Genomic DNA, 19,919 nt, shown 5'->3' on the forward strand with positions numbered 1-19,919 from the left:
GTCTGTTATGCGCTCTCAGCTGCATTACGTGAAGGTAAGTATATTGCCTGACTTAATTTGAGTCTGCTGTAGTTACTGAGGAAAGGTTTGAGTTCCAACATCAATACATTCCTGCTAGTTCTTGTTTATACGGGATGGTCAGAAACAGTCTGAAAAGCGTGGGAGGGTATTACAGGGTAGGTTGTGCTGAGAAATAATTGTTAAGGAAAAAAAGTAGATACGTCGCGCCGTTTTCAAGTTAATTAGCGCTGAAGTTAGCCAAAGACGGTGTCGCCAAACGTTTGCTTCGTTTGGTATTCTAAAATCTAACAAAAACTGGACACGGGCCGGTAGTAAGGATCGAACCCATGCCAAAGACTGAGCAGTCTCGTGCGCTATCATCAACGCTATGAGAACAGCTGACGTTGATTGTATCTGGCGAGCCGCTTAAATTAGTGTGTGTGTGTGTGTGTGTGTGTGTGTGTGTGTGTGCGCGCGCGCGCGCGCGCGTTGTCTCCACATTATTTACCCTGTGCCAACCTGCTGGATCCACAGAGCCAGCGTATTCAGCGTTTCTTGATGTGGGGCGAAGTTCTTAAACTTCGATTCGAAAGCACCTGTTCTGGATAGTCTGAGGAGGTTTCAAGTTTGAGGGGCTGAGAGCGCTCCACGTTAAGCATCCATATAGTATTGCGGGTAGGATCGTTGCAGAGTATAGTCGTAGCTTGGTTCTTGCGTGTTCTTGCGTGTAGTTGCGTGCTGGCGAGCAGTGGATAGAACTGGCGCAAGAGTTGTAGCGGTTTCACCTGTTTCTCCCTTACACGTGGTTTGAAGAGCAGCTTGCTGTCTAGAATGACTCCGAGGTTTTTAACACGATCCGTCTAGTTAAAGGGCCGGTCTTCGAGAACAAGTCTGCCTTGGAAATTGGGGCGCCCCTTGGAGGTCAATTACATATGTGGCAAATGATAATGGCTACAGGGCCGACCCCTGTGGAATGTCTCTGTGAGGGGTTTCATGTTTCAGAGTTAGCCAACAGTCTTGACCGTTATCTTTTTGTAGTGGAGAAAGCTGAGGATCGTCTTGATTTAATAGTCTGCAAGGACGTTAAGGTCTTGAAGTTTGGTAATTAACTCGTTTCACCAGACGCGATCATACACCTTCTCTGTGCCCAGAAATATGGCAGCAGTGTAGTTGGAAATAATGTTTTTTGCCATATTCCGATATCCGGGGTAGTTGAAATTCCGAGGAGAGTCTCGGCCGGAAAACGAATTGGTCTGGCCTTATCAAGTTCTGGCCGAAGATGAGCAGTCGAATTCTGTAGAGAAGTCGTTCAAGAATTTTTGACATTGCATATAATAGACCAATTAGCTAATAGTTAGATGGTTGGCTGAAGTCTCTTCCTGATTTCGTATGGTACTATATGAGCGATGTTTAAAGCACACAGCAAATAACCCAATGACATGCGGTGAATCCGTGTAAGTAGAACCAGGGACTTTAGTGGTCTGGTCCTGAGGCGGGGTTGCGAATAATTTTCCGAACTTTCGCTGGAGTCGTTAAAAGCGTATATTGTTGAGCAGCTTCGTGGATCTCTCGTGCTCCACGTGTAATGTCATCGGTCGCCTCATACCCCTCTAATGTGTCCATCTCGTTTTGTGCTTCGTAGCTGGAAGCGAGAGTTTGGCCTTATTTAGTCATAAATTGGTTCTGTGGGCCCCTGGATTGCACGTTCATGAGGCCGGGGATTCCGTAGAGTTCGGACAAGGATCCATTCGCTGCGAGATTGGGAAAAGAATGAAACTGTTTTGCCCTCTCACTGTTCCGATCGGTGCTTCACGGCACGACGGTGGAGTTCGTGTGACAGTCGCTTCATCTGATTTCGACATCCGGATTTCGATAGCATTTCCATCGGCGCCTGGCTCTATTGTTGAGGGTTTTTAGGTCTGGTATGAATGGAGAAAATTCTTCGTGGTGTGGTGAAGGCGGGTTGTAAAGACTGACGCCTATTTGTGAGCTCTCTCGATTTTCTCCTTCACCCTGTTAATCATATCGTCGATTAGCTCTGTACTAGAGACGTCATAGTTGGGATAATCGTTGTTTTGCAACCACCTCTCGAATTGAGCCCAATTTGTAACCGTTTTTGATGACTGTCGTATGTGATTCGTAGCCACCGTGATCACTCCCAGAACTGCATGGTGATCAGAGGTCAATCCATTAACTATTTGTAGGTGTTAGTGCAGCCTCAGGTTTATGAACATCGCAATATCTAATGCATCTAGCCTATGATCTTTGTTTTAGGGGATATGCGTTGGGTGCCCAGGCCCAAAAATTATAGCTTCATGCAGTTACCTCTGGTTGTGGATCCTGTCATCCGTTTATAGTTTCGTTAGGAGTGCCACTCGTAATGTTTCGTACCGAGATCTGTAAAATCGGTCAAACAGTGCACGGGGGTCATCAACGAACTGTCTTTGTGGGCTGACTTATGCTAAATTGAGTGTAGTGTTACTATATGCTATGGATATAACAAGGGCCGTAGCTTAGAGTGTCTTCGTTGGTGGGAGAGCAGCGGGAGTATGTAAGCGGCCGTTGGCTCGTCACATCCCTTAACTTAGAAGCTGTGGGTTGGACGAAGGTGCGTTTCTGTGAGAAACAGAATGTCCACTGGTGTCGAAGAATGAATTCCTCCAGTTCCGTCTTCTTTGTGAGGACTCCATGTGCAGTAAATATGCATAAGTGTGAGTTGTTGCATTGGCTGGTCTAAGGGCTATGAGTTGGTGCAAAGAGTTATGGCAAATTTGTGCTCACAACTACGTGATTTGCTAACTCCAATGCTAATTAACTTGGAAACAGCACAACGTATTGAATTTTTTTCTCAACAAATGCTTGTCAGCACAACCTATCCCCCAACACCCTTGGAAACATTTCAAACTATTTCCGACGACCCTGTATAACGAGGGAAAGAAAACGGTAGATTGGTCCTCTTCTCCCTTTTCTTCTTAGGAATTACATTTTTCGGCCATCACACATTATGTATATTTGGTAGTCATTTTAGAACCCAGTGAATATCAGATTCTGGACTAGCGGGAAGTTGAGTTTTATTTGGCATAACGTGCACAAAAGGACGACAGTGGCGTTCCTGGTAAGACCGTTTCGACTTCCAATGACTTTATCTGACTGTACTGTAGAGTAGGGACCAAGAGAAGTGGCGCAGTGTGAGTGGGCACCTTCACTTTGGTTTCCTGTGTAGCCAAGCCTGGCTGCACCGAGTCAAGCTAATAATCAGGATTCGCACTCGGGAGAACCAGGGTTCGTAACTGAGTCTCGCTATCCAGATTTAGGTTTTCCTCAAATTGCTTTAGACAAATTCCGCTTCTACTATGTCTCTGATGTCGCTGTCCACAGGACATCATGGTGTAATCGTTTTTCCTTTCTGCGCCATGGCTGTGTTAATTTCGATTTATACACAGTGATTACAAGTTATTACGATCTGTGACCCGAAAGTACGACAAAGCTACGCTCGCTCGTTCCATCGGCAAACTGTCTCGAGCTGATCTTGTGTGAGGAATGCTATCGATTTTAGTCATAACGTCCTTTCTCAATTCTGCTGACGTCAGTAGAAGTGGAGGGGTGTAAACCTTGCCGTTCACGAAACATCACACAAGACCGGTGAGTAGAAAGACAATGTGCAAGAAAAGCTGTGACCGATCCATCGCCTTTTAGACGTTTCCGACTGCAATGTGGTGAGGTGAAATTTTCTTGGTATTTTCATTAACCAATGTTCTAACATGTTCAGTTAGTTAGCTCTTGCTGAAGAAAAAGGGGGCAAACACAGAGCGCTTAGAAGCAACACAAAATAGATTTACGTCTGATCTGTCAAAGTGACATGGCATTGTTGACTAATTTGAAACGTTTTGTTTGTCGGTGCTCTGTGGAACGGGCGGAGTGCGAGACATGCGTCGCAACTTGAGCTGTTCTGTGTGGACGTGACGGTGATGGGGGTGCCTGTAGTCATAATGTTGCATTTGTGTTGTTGTTGGCTACGAGAGGGGGAGCTTGCGGACAGACAAATCGCCTTCAGGTGTCACGTTCCCTTATTCCTCCCCTAAATCTGCATATGTACTCGGCGAATCTCTTTCAAATACTTTGCACACACTAATACTAATTACCGTGTCACTTATCTTATAAGCATCACGTCTTTCGAATGATGGCAACAGTAATTTTCCTTTGCGAAGGAACATTGGGAGACGGAATTCAGCTGTGCGGATTACTTCTCTTCTGTTTCCTGGTCTTTACCCCGTATCTTCAAGGGGTCGGCCGGCTTATTAATTTTCAGATTTTGGTGGACTGATGCCCTTCCTGTCGCCACCGCGGGACGGAATTTGCACACCGCAAATGTTTACTAATTGTCTGTGAATCGTGTAACTGAGGCGTGAAGTAGGTACCAGCCCGGTATTCACCTAGGCAGGTATGAGAAACTGAATAAAAACTAAATCCGGGGCCAGCACGGCTTCCCAAATCCCGGAAGCGGCGTGCTAACGCGCTCGGCAATCCTGTCGGGTCCCAAAATTTCGGATTTAGTTTTGCAATATTCTATTACTGTCCCGTCTCGCCCACAAGTGTCTCGATACTGATCTTTGTGTCACTGGCAGCCAGAGATTTTAGCTGGGCCTTTAGGTGTGATCAGATGGCTCAATGCTTGCGAAACCGGGAATTCGCGCTCTCGTACAAATGACTCTTCTGCTGCCCACTAGTCTACTTGTGCGCCCTCGGACGGTTCTGTTCTTCTCCTACGAGACTGTCTTTTCCTTTGGCATCTTGAAGCGCGAAACACGTAGTCGAGCGAAGAATGTGTCTTACTGTTCCTAGGACGAACAATCAAATGCCATCGCCAGGCTTGGAACTTGTCTCTTTGAGCTGATGTTATTTCTGTTCATTATCGGTGACAATGTCGTCCATTACTGTGTTGTGTGGGAAGAGCAGACTGCTAGCTGAGTGTCAGTGTCCCGAGGCAGGAAGTGACTAATTGCTCGCATCCACCCAAGCTACAAGCACTCCCGTAAATCACACGAAAATAAAACCGCATTCGCTAAAACTAGCCACCAGTACTTGCTGTACCAAATTCCCTTGAAAAAAAGGTATAAGTTACCATTCTTCGACTTTGTTCCGCGTAGGACTGTGATAATTATTACTATCAACTTGCAGTAACTAAAAGAATAATTAACTTACCAAAAAGCGGGCCGAACTGCTAATGACGCGCTGTGGACATTGGGAACTAAAGCTGTTTGTTTTTGTGGCCTTCGGATGCGATCTACTCAGTTAGTCTCCCATATATGGCATGCTACAAATGATAGTGAATAACACTTATTTTACTGAATACACACACACACACACACACACACACACACACACACACACACACACACACGTGTTAATTCAAAATGGTCCAAATGGCGCTAAGCACTATGGGACTTAACATCTGAGGTCATCAGTCCCCTAGACTTAAAACTACTTAAACCTGACTAACCTAAGGATATCACACACATCCATGCCAGAGGCAGGATTCGAACCTACGACCGTAGTAGCAGCGCCTAGAACCGCTGGGTCACAACGGGCGGCTACATGTTAATTAAATCGCGATGCGTTCAATCGCCAAAAAGTTACTATATGTTTATACAGTGACGCATGATTCGTTGTGAGCAGAATCTGTTCTAATGGGAGCACTAATCACTGCAGCAAATTGATTGTCGCGTGATATCGCATTGGGCAGCTGAAAGTGATATGGTCGATGTCTTTCTCCGCGCCACAATCACATGGGGTTGAGTCAGCAAGTCTGTAGCTGTTGGGGGTGCAGTCGGAACTGTCTGTGGCTGAAGCGGAGGCGGAATTTGGTAACCAGAAACACTCCGTGGTACACACCAATGGCGTACCACGGTCGTACAGGAGCGCTGAATAGTGTAGCTGCTTAATGCCTTCCCTTATGTTGATACGATAGGCGCCACTTGCTGCTCCACAAGGTTGTAATCTGCCGCCGCACGTTTTGTACGTCTTTATCCCATTGCGGATGGCATACTTAAGACCGTTGACAGTTTCATTGCCCCTGATATCATGGCGCTTCTTCACCTATAGCATGGTGATTGTCTAGTTACGGCGCTGTAGTTTCGCCATCCGTGTACGATATGTTTTCCTATCCTGGACTGGTATTCGTGTCAGTTATATGTGGAAATCCTTTTCGCAGAATGGTTCATAGACAATATGATGTAGGTTAATCTCCAGTTAAACGTCTTCCATACCGCGTTCCACTGAATCCTCGGTGATTAAACGTAAAATTGCGCTCAGAATGTGTGGCGGGTGCGTGAAGAATATCTCATACCTAGGACAGATACGATTTATCTTGTTCCAGATTGAGGTGGTTGTAGCGGCATTGCTGAGACTGTTATAAAGTATTTCCCTGCTGGCCCTTTTCTTTCGTTTGAATGCACGCTTCATTGTCGCTTGCACGCGAATGACTCGTGTACAGTGTTCGATTATTGGGTGTCGCCAGTGCAGGCTTCAATGCTTCCCGTTTCCCTACAGCAGCAAAGTTACACTCTCTATCCCACGAAACTGGTGAACGTGCGCTGCTCAGACGGAATATGGTATTGCATGGGATAGCGGTATCTGCTGCATGTTCCATCATTTGAAGTAAATTCGCATAGTCTTTGCAAGCATTGTGAATTTGGCACACTTGTTCATTTCCTCCGCAGTCTTCGTTTTATATGATTCCCGGTCCCCGAGGAGAGGGCGTGGGACACTCTTGATGCTGATGCGTCCGTCGGATGGGCGCGTACACGCGTGGTACATTTTCATATTAGTAAGCTATGTATCTGTAACAAGTTTCACACAGTCCGTCATTTCTTTTGTCATTTAAACGTTATTTGTTTAGTCGCCACTGAAAACATAAAAATGACGGTAAAACTCGCCACGGTATTATCACAGGCACCAAAACTGGACAGTTACTGTTGTGCACGAAGAAAGAAAGCCTTTCCAATTAGTTGGCTAATCAGTCCTTCGGAGATCTCCCATTCGACAATGCCGTGCGACTTGTGTTGACTTCACCACGAGTCACTCGTCTGTGTGGTTTGATGAACTGTCATCTCGAAACACTGCGTCGTTGTTCGGAAAACACATTTTTATGTGCGGAGCTTTATATTCGGCAATAGAGGTTTACCCAAGTTCTCAGTTTATTACGCTCCTGTCGAACTGATTTCGTCCACTGTGCTCCAATTGTTCCCCTATTAGCCAGTGCCAGATCAGTGCGCCACATTCCATCCCACAACGTAGTTGTGGGGATTACATCATGTCGAGCGAGAGAGAGAGAGATAGAGAAAAGGACACTCGTATGTCTCCTCACACTGCGCCGCACGCTCTGTCCGCTCAAGTATTAATGTGCATCATGTGTTCAGTATTTATACTAAAACATGATCGTGTGCATGCTATGGGTACCACACGGGCACTTTCTGTTGTCTTGAAGTTATGAGTTGTGTGAAGCCAACTGCGCGTTACTCTCCCACCATTTATGGCCAGAGTAATGTATTGTCGTTACAATGCTAAATGCAGACAAATGGTAACATGCAGCTAATATTGTGAGTACAGGCCTGTCTAGTGTATTTTCTATACCTTCTAGCGAGCAGTGACTACATACCTTCATCAGAATAACAACTAGTTACTTACAGGACAACTACCGTAGTAACAAAATCAGAGAACATGCTTAGTCGCGCCTTGAGCTCTGTTTGCGCTTTTCATAGTGTCGCTTACCATAGTTGCAGGCCACAAATGCGTCAAATAACCTAACTGTTGTGATTCATTTTGAGTACGTGCTTTGTTTTTCTGTGCTAGTTGTTTATTTTGCCCCGCAAACTGTTGAAAGGTAGCAGTTAAAGTGAGAAGAAAAGTTATGATCCTACAAAAGAGTTATGATTCTGCAAAGCGAAGTCAAGAATGCCATGTTTTTCATGCTCAACTGTCACGATTGTCAGTCACTCCGTTATTATTACCCAGGTGTGATAGAGGATTTTACATCTGCCTGCAGAAACTAGAAACTACGCAGACATGATACCTCGTATGTTGCTCACATCGTACTATCAATCTTAATTCTGACTGACACAGGGTACTGGAACGGTCGATAGTCTGTCGTGAGCTCTAGTAAAACCCACGATTAAAGGCTCACTAAGGAGTAGATAATAATGGACTGCAATCGACTAGCGCGCGATAACCGATACAGATAGCGTACACACTAACAGTAAGTTTAGTGGAATGTGTTGCAGTGAAGCAGACGTCTGTGGAACATCCTCTCCCGAAAGGGGGGATAGGGTGGGGCGATGGGACGGTGCTGTTACCTTGGTACTATTTAGAATACGTTTATTTTATTCCAGTCTTTGATCAGAATTTTGTTTTGTCCTCAGACTATCGATTTCGATCAGTGGTGACCACCTCTAGATGCGCGTGAAACATGTCCCAGATGTTTTATACGTATCTGAAGATGGTTACCACTGTAATCTGTGGACAAAAAACTGTAATCACAGATTGGAATAAAAGAAACATATTCTACACTTCCCATATCACTGTTTTTATTCGCGGCTGTGTCACATTTTGTGTTGTTACTATTTCGTCAAGTTCCACATATTTTACGCCGTTGAAGTACTCTCGGAGGCTCTTTACAAAGCCACAGGAATGTATTTACAGTTCCAGTAAAGCAAGAAGTCGGTGTCATAGTACGGCACCTGTGAACGTTAAAAACAACTCGCATACGTCAGAAAATTGCATCTTCCCCCTAAGATGACAGCGCCTGCCGTGTCGGAGGGTTGATTCGAGCCGATCGTCGCATTCGTGTGAGCCAAACTGCGCGCGAACTCAACATTTTTATGGCAGTACAGTGGATATCGTGCACAACACACGGGGCTGCCAGAAAATGTGTTCTCGGTGGTTACCGCGGCTACTCCCACTAGGAAACAATCCGAGTTTTGTAATTTTTTGTACTTCGGGTACGTGAAGTTCAGAACTCCAAATATACCTCTCCCAAAGCGGTTCCATGCAACTCTTAAAAATTCTCGATAAAATAGACTTTGGTTTTCCAACCATGTTCAGTATGCTAAAATAAGGTACGTATTTTTCTACAAGCATTGTGGGTCTGTGGGAGTGTGCTTTTCGCTGTTTGGGGAGCTGGGTTTCGGTCTAGATGCAATCAGATTATTAAACAAAGGTGCATGTTGTACAAGCATTTCCGTGAAGCTTAGAATATATAAAGCGCACGAGACTGGTATTTTTTTTCTTTTTTTCCGTTCAGTTCAAATACGTGCGTCATTTAAATATGAAATTAATCAAATATATACTAATTAACGCATCTGTAATTTTTATGAAAAATGCGTATCTTCTTATTTCCAATTATATATTGCCCCCAAAAATCCAGTTCTCATTGTAATAAAAAATTCTTAGTTACAGAACTTTCATAAAAGATTATTAATCAAAATCGTATAATTAAAAAATTACACATTAATTTTGTCTGTGTTTTTGTATTTTACGCTTCGCGTAAATGCTCACAGAACATGTACCTTTGTTTAAAACTTGATTCCGCCGGTAGTTGAACCTAGGCCCCCACACATCGGGCTAGCACTGTACCACATGGCTACGCTACTTGTCGAAAAGGACACCATCTTAGTTTAGCATGCGAACATTGGTCAGAAAAAAATTCGATGTCAGTTTCTCGAGTATTTTTGAGAGTTGGATGGAACTGCTTTGGGAGAGGTAGATTTGAATTATGAACTTCACGTACCATAAATACGAAAGATTATAAAACTCCGATCTACTCTGGTCCCCTTGCCAGACGCGACTACAAACAAGTGAATGCGGTATGGCGCGGAGGACGTTCCGTTCCTGCAGGGAACGAAACGTGTCTGCATCGGAGACCAAGAAAGCGTAAATACCACTGCGACACCCTTGATCTCACCCCAGTAAAAAACTTAAAGCAACGGTATCCACGAAAATTTTAAGTGTGGTCGTATAGACTTATACTTGCGTGGCTGGATAGTTATACTCACACTCATATATAATGGTACTTTATATATTACAAATAAAAGAAACATACTGGATCTGGAACAGACCAGTTTTCATTAGTTCTGACCTTTAAGGAAGCCTGAGACTTAATTTATGAGAGTTGCGACGGATTGATGTACGATGGAACAAATACTTAGGCAATCATGGTTACTGTGTGAATAAGCAATATGTACCAGTGCCTAAGTAGAACTGCGTAATTCTCAGATTTCATGAATAAATATTTTGTAAATAGTCTTCACAGGTTTGCCGCCAGATCGCGTTGTCCAAAATCCGATCGCCTCGTAGTCCCGTTGTCAGACGCAAGTGCGACCATCACATTCGAAACTCTGAAGATTTCACAGATCGCCTGAAAACCCTTAGATTGCAATCATCGGATCTGTTAATAAGTTTCGATGTTGTGTCTTTATTTACAAAGGTGCCCTTGCAGGAATCTTTGCAGCTCATACGCAACAAGTTTGAGGAGGACATAGTAGCATTATTCAAACACGTGCTTTCTTCAACATACTTCTTATTTCAAGACCAATATTTTGAACAAGTGGACGGTGTCGCCATGGGAAGCTCTCTGTGTCCTGTGGTGGCCAATTATTTTATGGAGGACTTTGAAGTAAAAGCACTACAGTCAGCCACTCTCAAGGCCTCTTCTTTTCTGCGGTATGCGGATGATTCATTTGTGGTGTGGCCACATGGACTATATACTCTACCTAAGTTTCTTCAGCATCTGAATTCGCTCCATCCGAATATAAACTTCACTTACCTTTCTTGATGTCTTGGTACGAGGGAAAGCAGATGGAACCTTGGGACACAGCGTCTACCGCAAGCCAACGCATACAGATCTATATCTGCAGGCCACAAGCTGCCATCATCCTGCACAATGCGGTAGTGCATTACGTACGTTAGCTCATAGAGCACACGTGGTATCTGATCCTGAGAGCCTCTCGAGTGAAATAGAACATTTGAAGGCAGTGTTCCGACAGTGTTCTGACAGACAGATACGTAATGCATTCAGACCCAGGCGAGTTCAATCTATGGAGCAAAATGAAGATACGAAGACACCCACTACTTTGACCTTTTTGCCGTAATTTAGTGCCATGTCGTCAAGAATCGTATGAGTCATCGGAAGATACGGAATTAAGTGTGTTTCTCAACCATCTGCAAAACTGAGTAACCTGTTGGGTTCGGTTAAGGATGACCTTGAACTGAGTAAATGTGGTGTGTACAAGATTCCTTGTCAGTGTGGGGCAGCGTGTATAGGCCAGACATGCCGCACAGTACAAGAACGCTCCGATGAACATCAGCGTCATACACGCCTTCGTCAACAGCAAAAGTCGGCAACTGCGGAACACTACCTGCATACAGGACGTCGTATGATTTGTGAAGTTTTATCCCTGGCATCATCTTCCTGGGACTGCGTCATTAAGGAAGCAATACATATACGCACATCCGATAATCTCATCAACAAGGATAAGGGATTTCAACTGAGCACAGTCTGGAACCCTGCATTCGCTACTATTAAATCGCGACGCGAAAATCAAGATTGTTCGCTAACAGGCCCGTCATAACACTGGCCTATACGGCCGTTGGTGAGTAACGTCTGGCCACACTGTTGACAAACGCAGCGTACAGCGCACGCGCGGGAGAGCCGCTCTGCGATTTTCGTCAGAGGGAGTTTGAATGTGGCAAACGACTGCGCATGCGCGATGTCTGCGGCTGCGCATTCTTCGCGCGCGTGTTCAGAAACGGGGCGCCACGAGCAAGGTTGAACCACCTGAAGATGGCGGACAGTTGCTCCGAGGAAGTATTGTGGAATTTGCACAACGTGATCCGGCGGCAAACCCGTGAAGACTATTTACAACACATCCGCCGGGAAAGCTTGAAGAGTCACAATAAATATTTTCTCGCAGCGGACTTGTTACCTTACTTTATCACCTTGGTACATCTGGATGCTTAACGGCAATCTCACGGAACGTACGAAGTGCATGTTTCTGTCGTCCAGTGGAATGACATCACGTATTCTAAAGCGTACAGAGCCTCTAGTAGGCGAAGGATTTCGCGGGGTGGCGTACCTTCAACGTACCAAAGTCACAAATCCATTATATGAAGGCTGGAAGCCACTTAGCTGTCGGGAAAATTCTTAGGGGTGTCTCTCGGGACAGCTTATTTTATATTACTGATGAACGGTGGCTGTTTCAGCTATTTTAGTAAATGGGGAATTATCAGTGCAAACATCCCATCAACAAGTATCGTTTCTGCAGCGCAGTGAAAGATCCTCCACATGTCAAAACGGTAAAGCTTCAGTCTTTGTCTTGGGTGTGTCGTCTTCAAAGGTATCTGTAAAATTATTGTTAACTTCTCAGACATTTCGATTGCAATGCTATGTACAGAAGTTAGCTTCTGTGTGTGATGTAACGTATCAAATAAGAAATTATTTGCCAGTACTTCAACCTTCCTCCGCAGTTTCTACGTCTAAAAACGGTTCCTTTTAATTTTTGTGGAGGTTCGGGAGAGGGTGTGGGGGAAATAATACATTATCAAAATGCGGGGTGAGATTCACATTTAGGGTCAAAGACTGGATTTTGAAACTACTTGAAACAAGGCACTAATGGTCAGAAATTAGTATTGATGGCGGTACGAAGTTTCGAATGAGCAGTACGAGTGTTCGTAAATTGCTTATATTTCATAACAAGCAACTGCCTCCCTCATCGGTACGACCTTTAAAAGTAATAATTTTTCTTCTATAAAGTTGCCACGGTGGAGTTTGTCATTGTTTACAGCTCGTGACTGGTTTTCAAACAGGGTGGAGCATTATTCATTGCAGGAACTTACAGACGCTCTCGAAGTCCGGAAGGCCGAACATGTACAGAGCAAAATTTAATGATAAGAAATTTATCTCCGTCTGTAAAAACTTACGATGACATAGGTCCTTTAAGCCACAGAGAGAGAATTAAGACTCTCGGCAAAGAACAGTTCGCACGGTTCATAATGCTGACAGAGCAACCGTCTATGCCTCTACCATCTGTTGCAGTAACTTTCTGGAGTAGGTGTGTGTCAAGAAAGATCATAATTTGGAAGAGAGAGATTGCGTCTGCAGTTGGCTTCTTACTACTCTGTTCACGATGTATGTGTAAGAATGAGTATAGAAAATTGCCAAGATTATGTCAAAATTGTGCTTTCCAGTCTGTTAATGTTCAATTTTCTTCAGAAAAAAAGACGAGTTTTAATTCTTGCGATAGTAGTTGAAGGATAAAACTAATATTCCTTCGGGGCTGTAAACTTTTTGTCAAAATTAAAAACTTAGCGACGTTCATTACAGGACTGTTTCGGCTTGTCAGTTGATACATATACATGTGCTACGACAGCCTTTATGCACTGAGCACTCCTCTCAATTTGATATACGTATAATTCGACGGACACGTTAGCATCTGTAGATTAGAGTCCGCCTCGGTAATGCGGGGTTAGCGCGGCGGATTACTAAGAGAAGTAGCCCGGGTTCGAGTCCCGACTCGGTCGGAGATTTTCTCCGCTCGGGGAGTGGGTCTCGCGTTGTCCTTACGTTCGTATCGTCGTAACCGGCAAAAATTCGTACATGTATTGAGATGACTGAACGGACACGAAACGCAAGCCAATAAACTGGGGAAAAATATGTACAAGAGAGGAAATATGCGTCGATGTCGCACAGAAAAAGTTTACAGCTCGAGTGCGAAAGTGTTTTATCCTGAGTGGAATTGTCCTTGGTGTGGCGCCTGGCGCGAAGAAAGACTGTGGGCCAGGGAGCGGCAGGCTACACGTGCGCGTATTCCCCCACAGCGACGACGACGACGGACCGGCCGAGCCCGCCCTGGCTGACTACGTCGCAGCCGTCGCCCTGGAGCACGGTGCGCGTGGAGGCGCCGCTGCCGCCGCCGCCGCCCCCGCCGGCCGCCCCCGCGGACACGGCGCTCGTCCCCGGCACTCTGCCGGCCCTGCCGCCGCCCCCCGTCACGCAGTCGCCGCCCCCGCCGCCGCCCCCGCCGGTGCCGCAGACGCCGCCGCCTCCGCCGCCCCCGCAGCCACAGGACACGGCGACTGTGGTTCCTCCCAGCACGACTACAGGTAGGAAGCGGACTAGCCCTTTTCGTACCCCTCCCCCCTGCTTCTTTCTTCAGTTTTTATCTTTTGTTTTCGCGTGCGATTAACTATGTCTCTATAGTTCAACTCCGTATTGACCAGGAACAAACATCCGTTGTAGTGTAGTAGTGGTGGAAAACCCAACAGAACTCTTCAAACTTCATCTTGACGCGAATTTCCTTAGGAAAGCTCACAGCTTGCGCCCGTGTTTACTCGAACAGTAAATATACATCGAGGTGACAAAAGTCGTGGGATACCTTCCAATATCGTGTAAGACCTTCGTTTGCCCGCTGTAGTTCAACTCGTGGCACGGACTCAACAAATCGTTGCAAGTCTCCAACAGGAATATACAGGGTGTTACAAAAAGGTACGGCCAAACTTTCAGGAAACATTCCTCACACACAAAGAAAGAAAATATGTTATGTAGACATGTGTCCGGAAACGCTTACTTTCCATGTTACAGCTCATTTTATTACTTGTCTTCAAATCACATAAATCATGGGATGGAAACACACAGCAACAGAACGTACCAGCGTGACTTCAAACACTTTGTTACAGGAAGTGTTCAAAATGTCCTCCGTTAGCGAGGATACATGCATCCACCCTCCGTAGCATGGAATCCCTGATGCAGCCCTGGAGAATGGAGTATTGTATCACAGCCGTCCACAATACGAGCACGAAGAGTCTCTACATTTGGTACCGGAGTTGCGTAGACAAGAGCTTTCAAATTCCCATATAAATGAAAGTCAAGAGGGTTGAGGTCAGGAGAGCGTGGAGGCCATGGAATTGGTCCGCCTCTACCAATCCATAGGTCACCGAATCTGTTGTTGAGAAGCGTACGAACACTTCGACTGAAACGAGCAGGATCTCCATCGTGCATGAACCACATGTTGTGTCGTACTTGTAAAGGTAAATGTTCTAGCAGCACAGGTAGAGTATCCCGTATGAATTCATGATAACGTGCTCCATTGAGCGTAGGTGGAAGAACATGGGGCCCAATCGAGACATCACCAACAATGCCTGCCCGAACGTTCACTGAAAATCTGTGTTGATGACGTGATTGCACAATTACGTGCGGTTTCTCGTCAGCCCACAAATGTTGATTGTGGAAATTTACAGTTTGGTCACGTTGGAATGAAGCCTCATCCGTAAAGAGAACATTTGCACTGAAATGAGGATTGAAACATTGTTGGATGAACCATTCGAAGAAGTGTACCCGTGCCTGCACACGCTATACGTGGTACGGAAACAATTGGTTCTTCCGTAGCACTCTCCATACAGTGACGTGGTCAACGTTACCTTGCACAGCAGCAGCTTCTCTGACGCTGACATTAGGGTTATCGTCAACTGCATGAAGAATTGCCTCGTCCATTGGAGGTGTCCTCGTCGTTCTAGGTCTTCTCCAGTCGCGAGTCATAGCCTGTAATGTTCCGCCTGCCTAAGACGTCGATCAATTGCTTCGAACGTCTTCCTGTCGGGACACCTTCGTTCTGGAAATCCGTCTCAATACAAATGTAACGCGCCACGGCTATTGCCCCGTGCTAATTCATACATCAAATGGGCATCAGCCAACTCCGCATTTGTAAAGATTGCACTGACTGCAAAACCACGTTCGTGATGAACACTAACCTTTTGATGCTAGGTACTGATGTGCTTGATGCTAGTACTGTAGCGCAATGAGTCGGATGTCAACACAAGCACTGAAGTCAACATTACCTTCCTTCAATTGGGCCAACTGGCGGTGAATCGAGGAAGTACAGTACATACTGACGAAACTAAAATGAGCTCTAACATGGAAATTAAGCGTTTGCGGACACATGTACACATAACATCTTTTCTTTATTTGTGTGTGAGGAATGGTTCCTGAAAGTTTGGCCGTGCCTTTTTGTAACACGCTGTAGAGTCGTGCTAGCTCATAGCCGTCCATAGTTACCAAAGTGTTGCTGGTAGGATATTGTGCACGAACTGACATCTCGATTATCTCCCAATAAGTTTTTGATGGGATTCGTGTCCGGCGATCAGGATGGCTAAATCATTCCCTGGAATTGTCCAGATTGTTCTTCAAATTAATCGGGAATAACTGTGGCTCTGTGACATGGCGCATTGTCATCCATAAAAATTCCGTTGTTGCTTGGGAACGTGAAGTGTAGAATGGCTGGAAATGATCTCGAAGTAGCCAAACATCCCACGCCATTATGGAGCCTCCATGAACTGGTACAGTACGTTGTTGACAACTTAGGTCCGTGGCTTCTGCGCCCTACTGTCAGCGCTTACCAACTGAGATCGGGACTCATCCGACCAGGGCGCGGTTTTCCAGTCGTCTAGGGCCGTCACGAACCCAGGAGAGGTGCTGCAAAGCTACTCGCGTCGGTCGTCTGCTGTCATAGTCCATTAGCCTCAAATTTCGCCGCAATGTCCTAAAGCATACGTTCATCGTAAGACGCGCATTGATTTCTGCGGCTGTTTCAGGCAGTTTTACTTGTCTTTTAGCACAGACAACTCTACGCAAACGCCGCTGCTCTCGGTCGTTAAGTGAAGGCTGTCGGCCACTGCGTTGCCTTTGGTTAGAGGTAATGCCTGAAAATTAGTATTGTCAGCACGCGCTTGACACTATGGATCTCGGAATATTGAATTCCCTAACAATTTCCTAAATGGAATGTCCCATACGTCTAGCTCCAACTACCATTCCGCGTTCAAAGCATGTTAATCAACAGAAACGTTTTCACATAAATCACCTTAGTACAAATGACAGTTCCATCACTGCAGTGCCTTTTTGTACCTTGTATACGCGTTACTACCTCCACTGTGCATCCTTTGACTTTTGTCACATCACTGTACTCTGAGGATTCCGTCTCGAAGTAAACATAAGCTCTCGTTTTTTTCTATTTTAACCTGTTCCCAGTCGTTAGAAGGTTCACTTTATTCTACTTAACAGCTCATGTGCTCTCTGTCTTTCGCTGCACGGCTGTTAGTTTACCACAGTTCGTCATCTGCTATTTTTTATTATTGCCTTCTCTTGGAAACCAATTCGTTTACCAACGCAATTAGTGGATTGCTGGTTTCGGCAATAGGTATTGCCATCCTCATATCCATAAAACCGCACAGTGGCAGCTACATAATACAATGCTTACACCACTCAGTTACACGAGGACTACACAATATGCATAAAAACGTCGAGGCATTACAATGCATATTATGCATATCGTATAGTCCTCATATGCTAGAGCACTGTAAGCATTTTACCAAATAACTACTACTGCCCCCTTTTATGCACCTGAGGATGGCAATCCATATTACCGAAACTAGTAACGCAATAATTGTGTCAACCTAACGATCTTGGCAAATAAACTGGTTTTCAGAAAGAGGCTACAGCATAAAATTATAGATCGCCTCCTGCACTGAATGATAGTGTCAGGTATCCAGCTGCTATTTTGTTATTGCTGCTGGGAGTCAGCACACACAGTGAGAACGTGGCAAACTGAGTTACAGCGTCATCTGCATTGCACAAGGTGGACACGCAGCAACATGAAAAACAAAATCGTCTGCTAAATACAATAAAGGAAGACCACTGATCGTGATGTCACATTACCAAAATTTGTGCGGGTTAAGGGAGGAAAACAGGAAACTGTGTGTTGCTCGAGACGGAGTCTTCGAAATATATTCCTAACTTAAAACCTCGGGTTTGGCCGTTTGCTTGCTTGTCATTCAACTGGAGGAGCACTTGGCAGTCTCACTTGCATTGTCCTGCAAACCTCGGCAGTCGTTGCTTTCATTATTAGCCTCCTCTTGTGGGAGGTTTTACTGCATGTTTTGCCAAACGTCAGCAATATATCCCTCTCTTCCAGGGGGAAATTAGGAAAAAGTGCAGTTGTTTCGTTATTTCTGCTGATGTAAAACGCATTGGAAAAAAATCACTCCTTTACATACCTCCACTTGTCGAAAACGTATTTTTGATATCTTAATCCGTATCCGTCCACTGTTGTTGTCCACTGTTGGGCTTCTCACGGCTTCCGAAAATCATTGAGACAAACGCGAATGAGCCGTATTTTCTCAGTAACGCAACGTGATATTTCCTTCTCCGCAAGTACAAAGCAATTCAAAGCTACCTAAGTCAAAAGTCACACCATAATCAAAACTTACACGTAAACAAAATACATGGCCTTAAATGCCATGTAACTACACACGTTTCGTTATACTGGATTAAAACATCTGTGGCCTGGAAGCAAACGTATTTACCATTTTGGTTGGATCGTCCGATGGCGTGCTGAATAGTAGTGCCCGCGAATTTTTTATGTGAAAGCTCTTAAAGCTTTTGAAATAAAACAGATTTTATTAACATTCTGCTTCTTCCTCTTTCATGTCTACGTATTTAGTTCTCAACATATTCACCCTAGCAATGAACACATTTCTCCCAACGAGAGACCAGCTCTTTGATACCGTCACTGCTTAATGTTTAACATAGTTGACGGGACCATAACCTCACATCTGCTTCAAACCGCTTCATCACTATCAACTATGATGAAATCAACATTACCATAATGAAATGTTGCTCCTCAGAACTTCGTGACATACTGAGTTACTTATGTAATGAATCCCTCCACAGTGGTACTTTTCCAGACAAGTTTAAATATGATATGTCAAACCATTAACAAGAAAGGAGACAAATCGTCAGTGGAAAACTTCCGTCCCATTTCATTATTGGCAATATTTTCAAAAGTGTTCGAAAGGGTTATGTACAACAGACTATATGAACACTTAGTACAGAAAAATATTCTGATTCGCAATCAGTTGTGATTTCGTAAAGGATTGTCAACTGATCAAACTATATTCACTTTTACAGATTATATATTAGAATCAATAAATCAAAAGTTATTACCACTTGGAATATTCTGTGATCTGGCTAAAGGTTTTGATTGTGTTAAGTATGATATTATGGGGTAACAGGAGTTGCAGGCTCACGGTTCTCATCCTATGTTTTTAATAGAAAACAGTGTGTGTCTGTGTCAGGCTTGCCACGTAACAATAGTCATTCAAAATATGAAACCAACAGACAAGGGGTGTCCCAGGGCTCCATTTTAGGTCCCTTGTTGTTCCTATTGTATATTAATGACCTTCCATATGCAGTGTCACAAAATGCAAATTTTGTCTTATTTGTAGATGATACAAGTACTGGTATAAAAAATATTACCCGTTATCTCACTGAGCAATCAGCTAATGAAATATTTGAAAGTATCAATGGGTGGCTGTCAGCAAATGGATTGTCACTGAATTATGACAAGACCTAGTACATACAGCTAAGTACCTCACAAAGAATACCTGATTCTATAAGTATAATGTATTCAAACATTGAAATTAAAACTGTAGACAGTATCAAAATTTTAGGGTTACAAATTGACCACAACCTAAACTGGAAAACTCAAGCTCTAGACTTAATGAAACGCCTTCGTTGAGCTACATTTGCAGTATGCATGATAGCAGAAATAGGCGATTTAAAAATGTTAGTTTATTCAGCCTACTTCCATTCACTAATGAGTTATGGAATCATCTTTTGGGAAACTCCTCTCACAAAGAGAGCATTTTCAAAATTCAGAGACGAGTATTTAGAATTATATCTGGTGTCAGTCCTAGATCATCATGCAGAGACCTCTTTAAGAAACTTGGTATTCTAACTACTAGTTCTCAGTACATATACTCACTGATGTCCTTTGTCATTTCCAACATGTCTCTTTTTACACAAAATAGTACAAAAC

The 19,919-nt window shown here is 44.4% G+C and overlaps 1 protein-coding gene across 5 annotated transcripts in view; it reads left to right on the forward strand.

Annotated features, from left to right (window-relative positions):
• LOC126297381 (latrophilin Cirl) overlaps positions 1–19,919 on the forward strand; it is a 715,307-nt gene that overhangs the window by 636,072 nt on the left and 59,316 nt on the right. For all 5 annotated transcript variants that reach the window (XM_049988106.1, XM_049988108.1, XM_049988105.1 and 2 more), the window contains one exon: positions 13,870–14,154. In XM_049988106.1, the coding sequence (XP_049844063.1) occupies positions 13,870–14,154 (285 nt within the window). The remainder of the gene's footprint in view (positions 1–13,869; positions 14,155–19,919) is intronic.

The sequence above is a fragment of the Schistocerca gregaria genome, chromosome X (assembly GCF_023897955.1).
Source record: "Schistocerca gregaria isolate iqSchGreg1 chromosome X, iqSchGreg1.2, whole genome shotgun sequence".
NCBI lineage: Eukaryota > Metazoa > Arthropoda > Insecta > Orthoptera > Acrididae > Schistocerca > Schistocerca gregaria.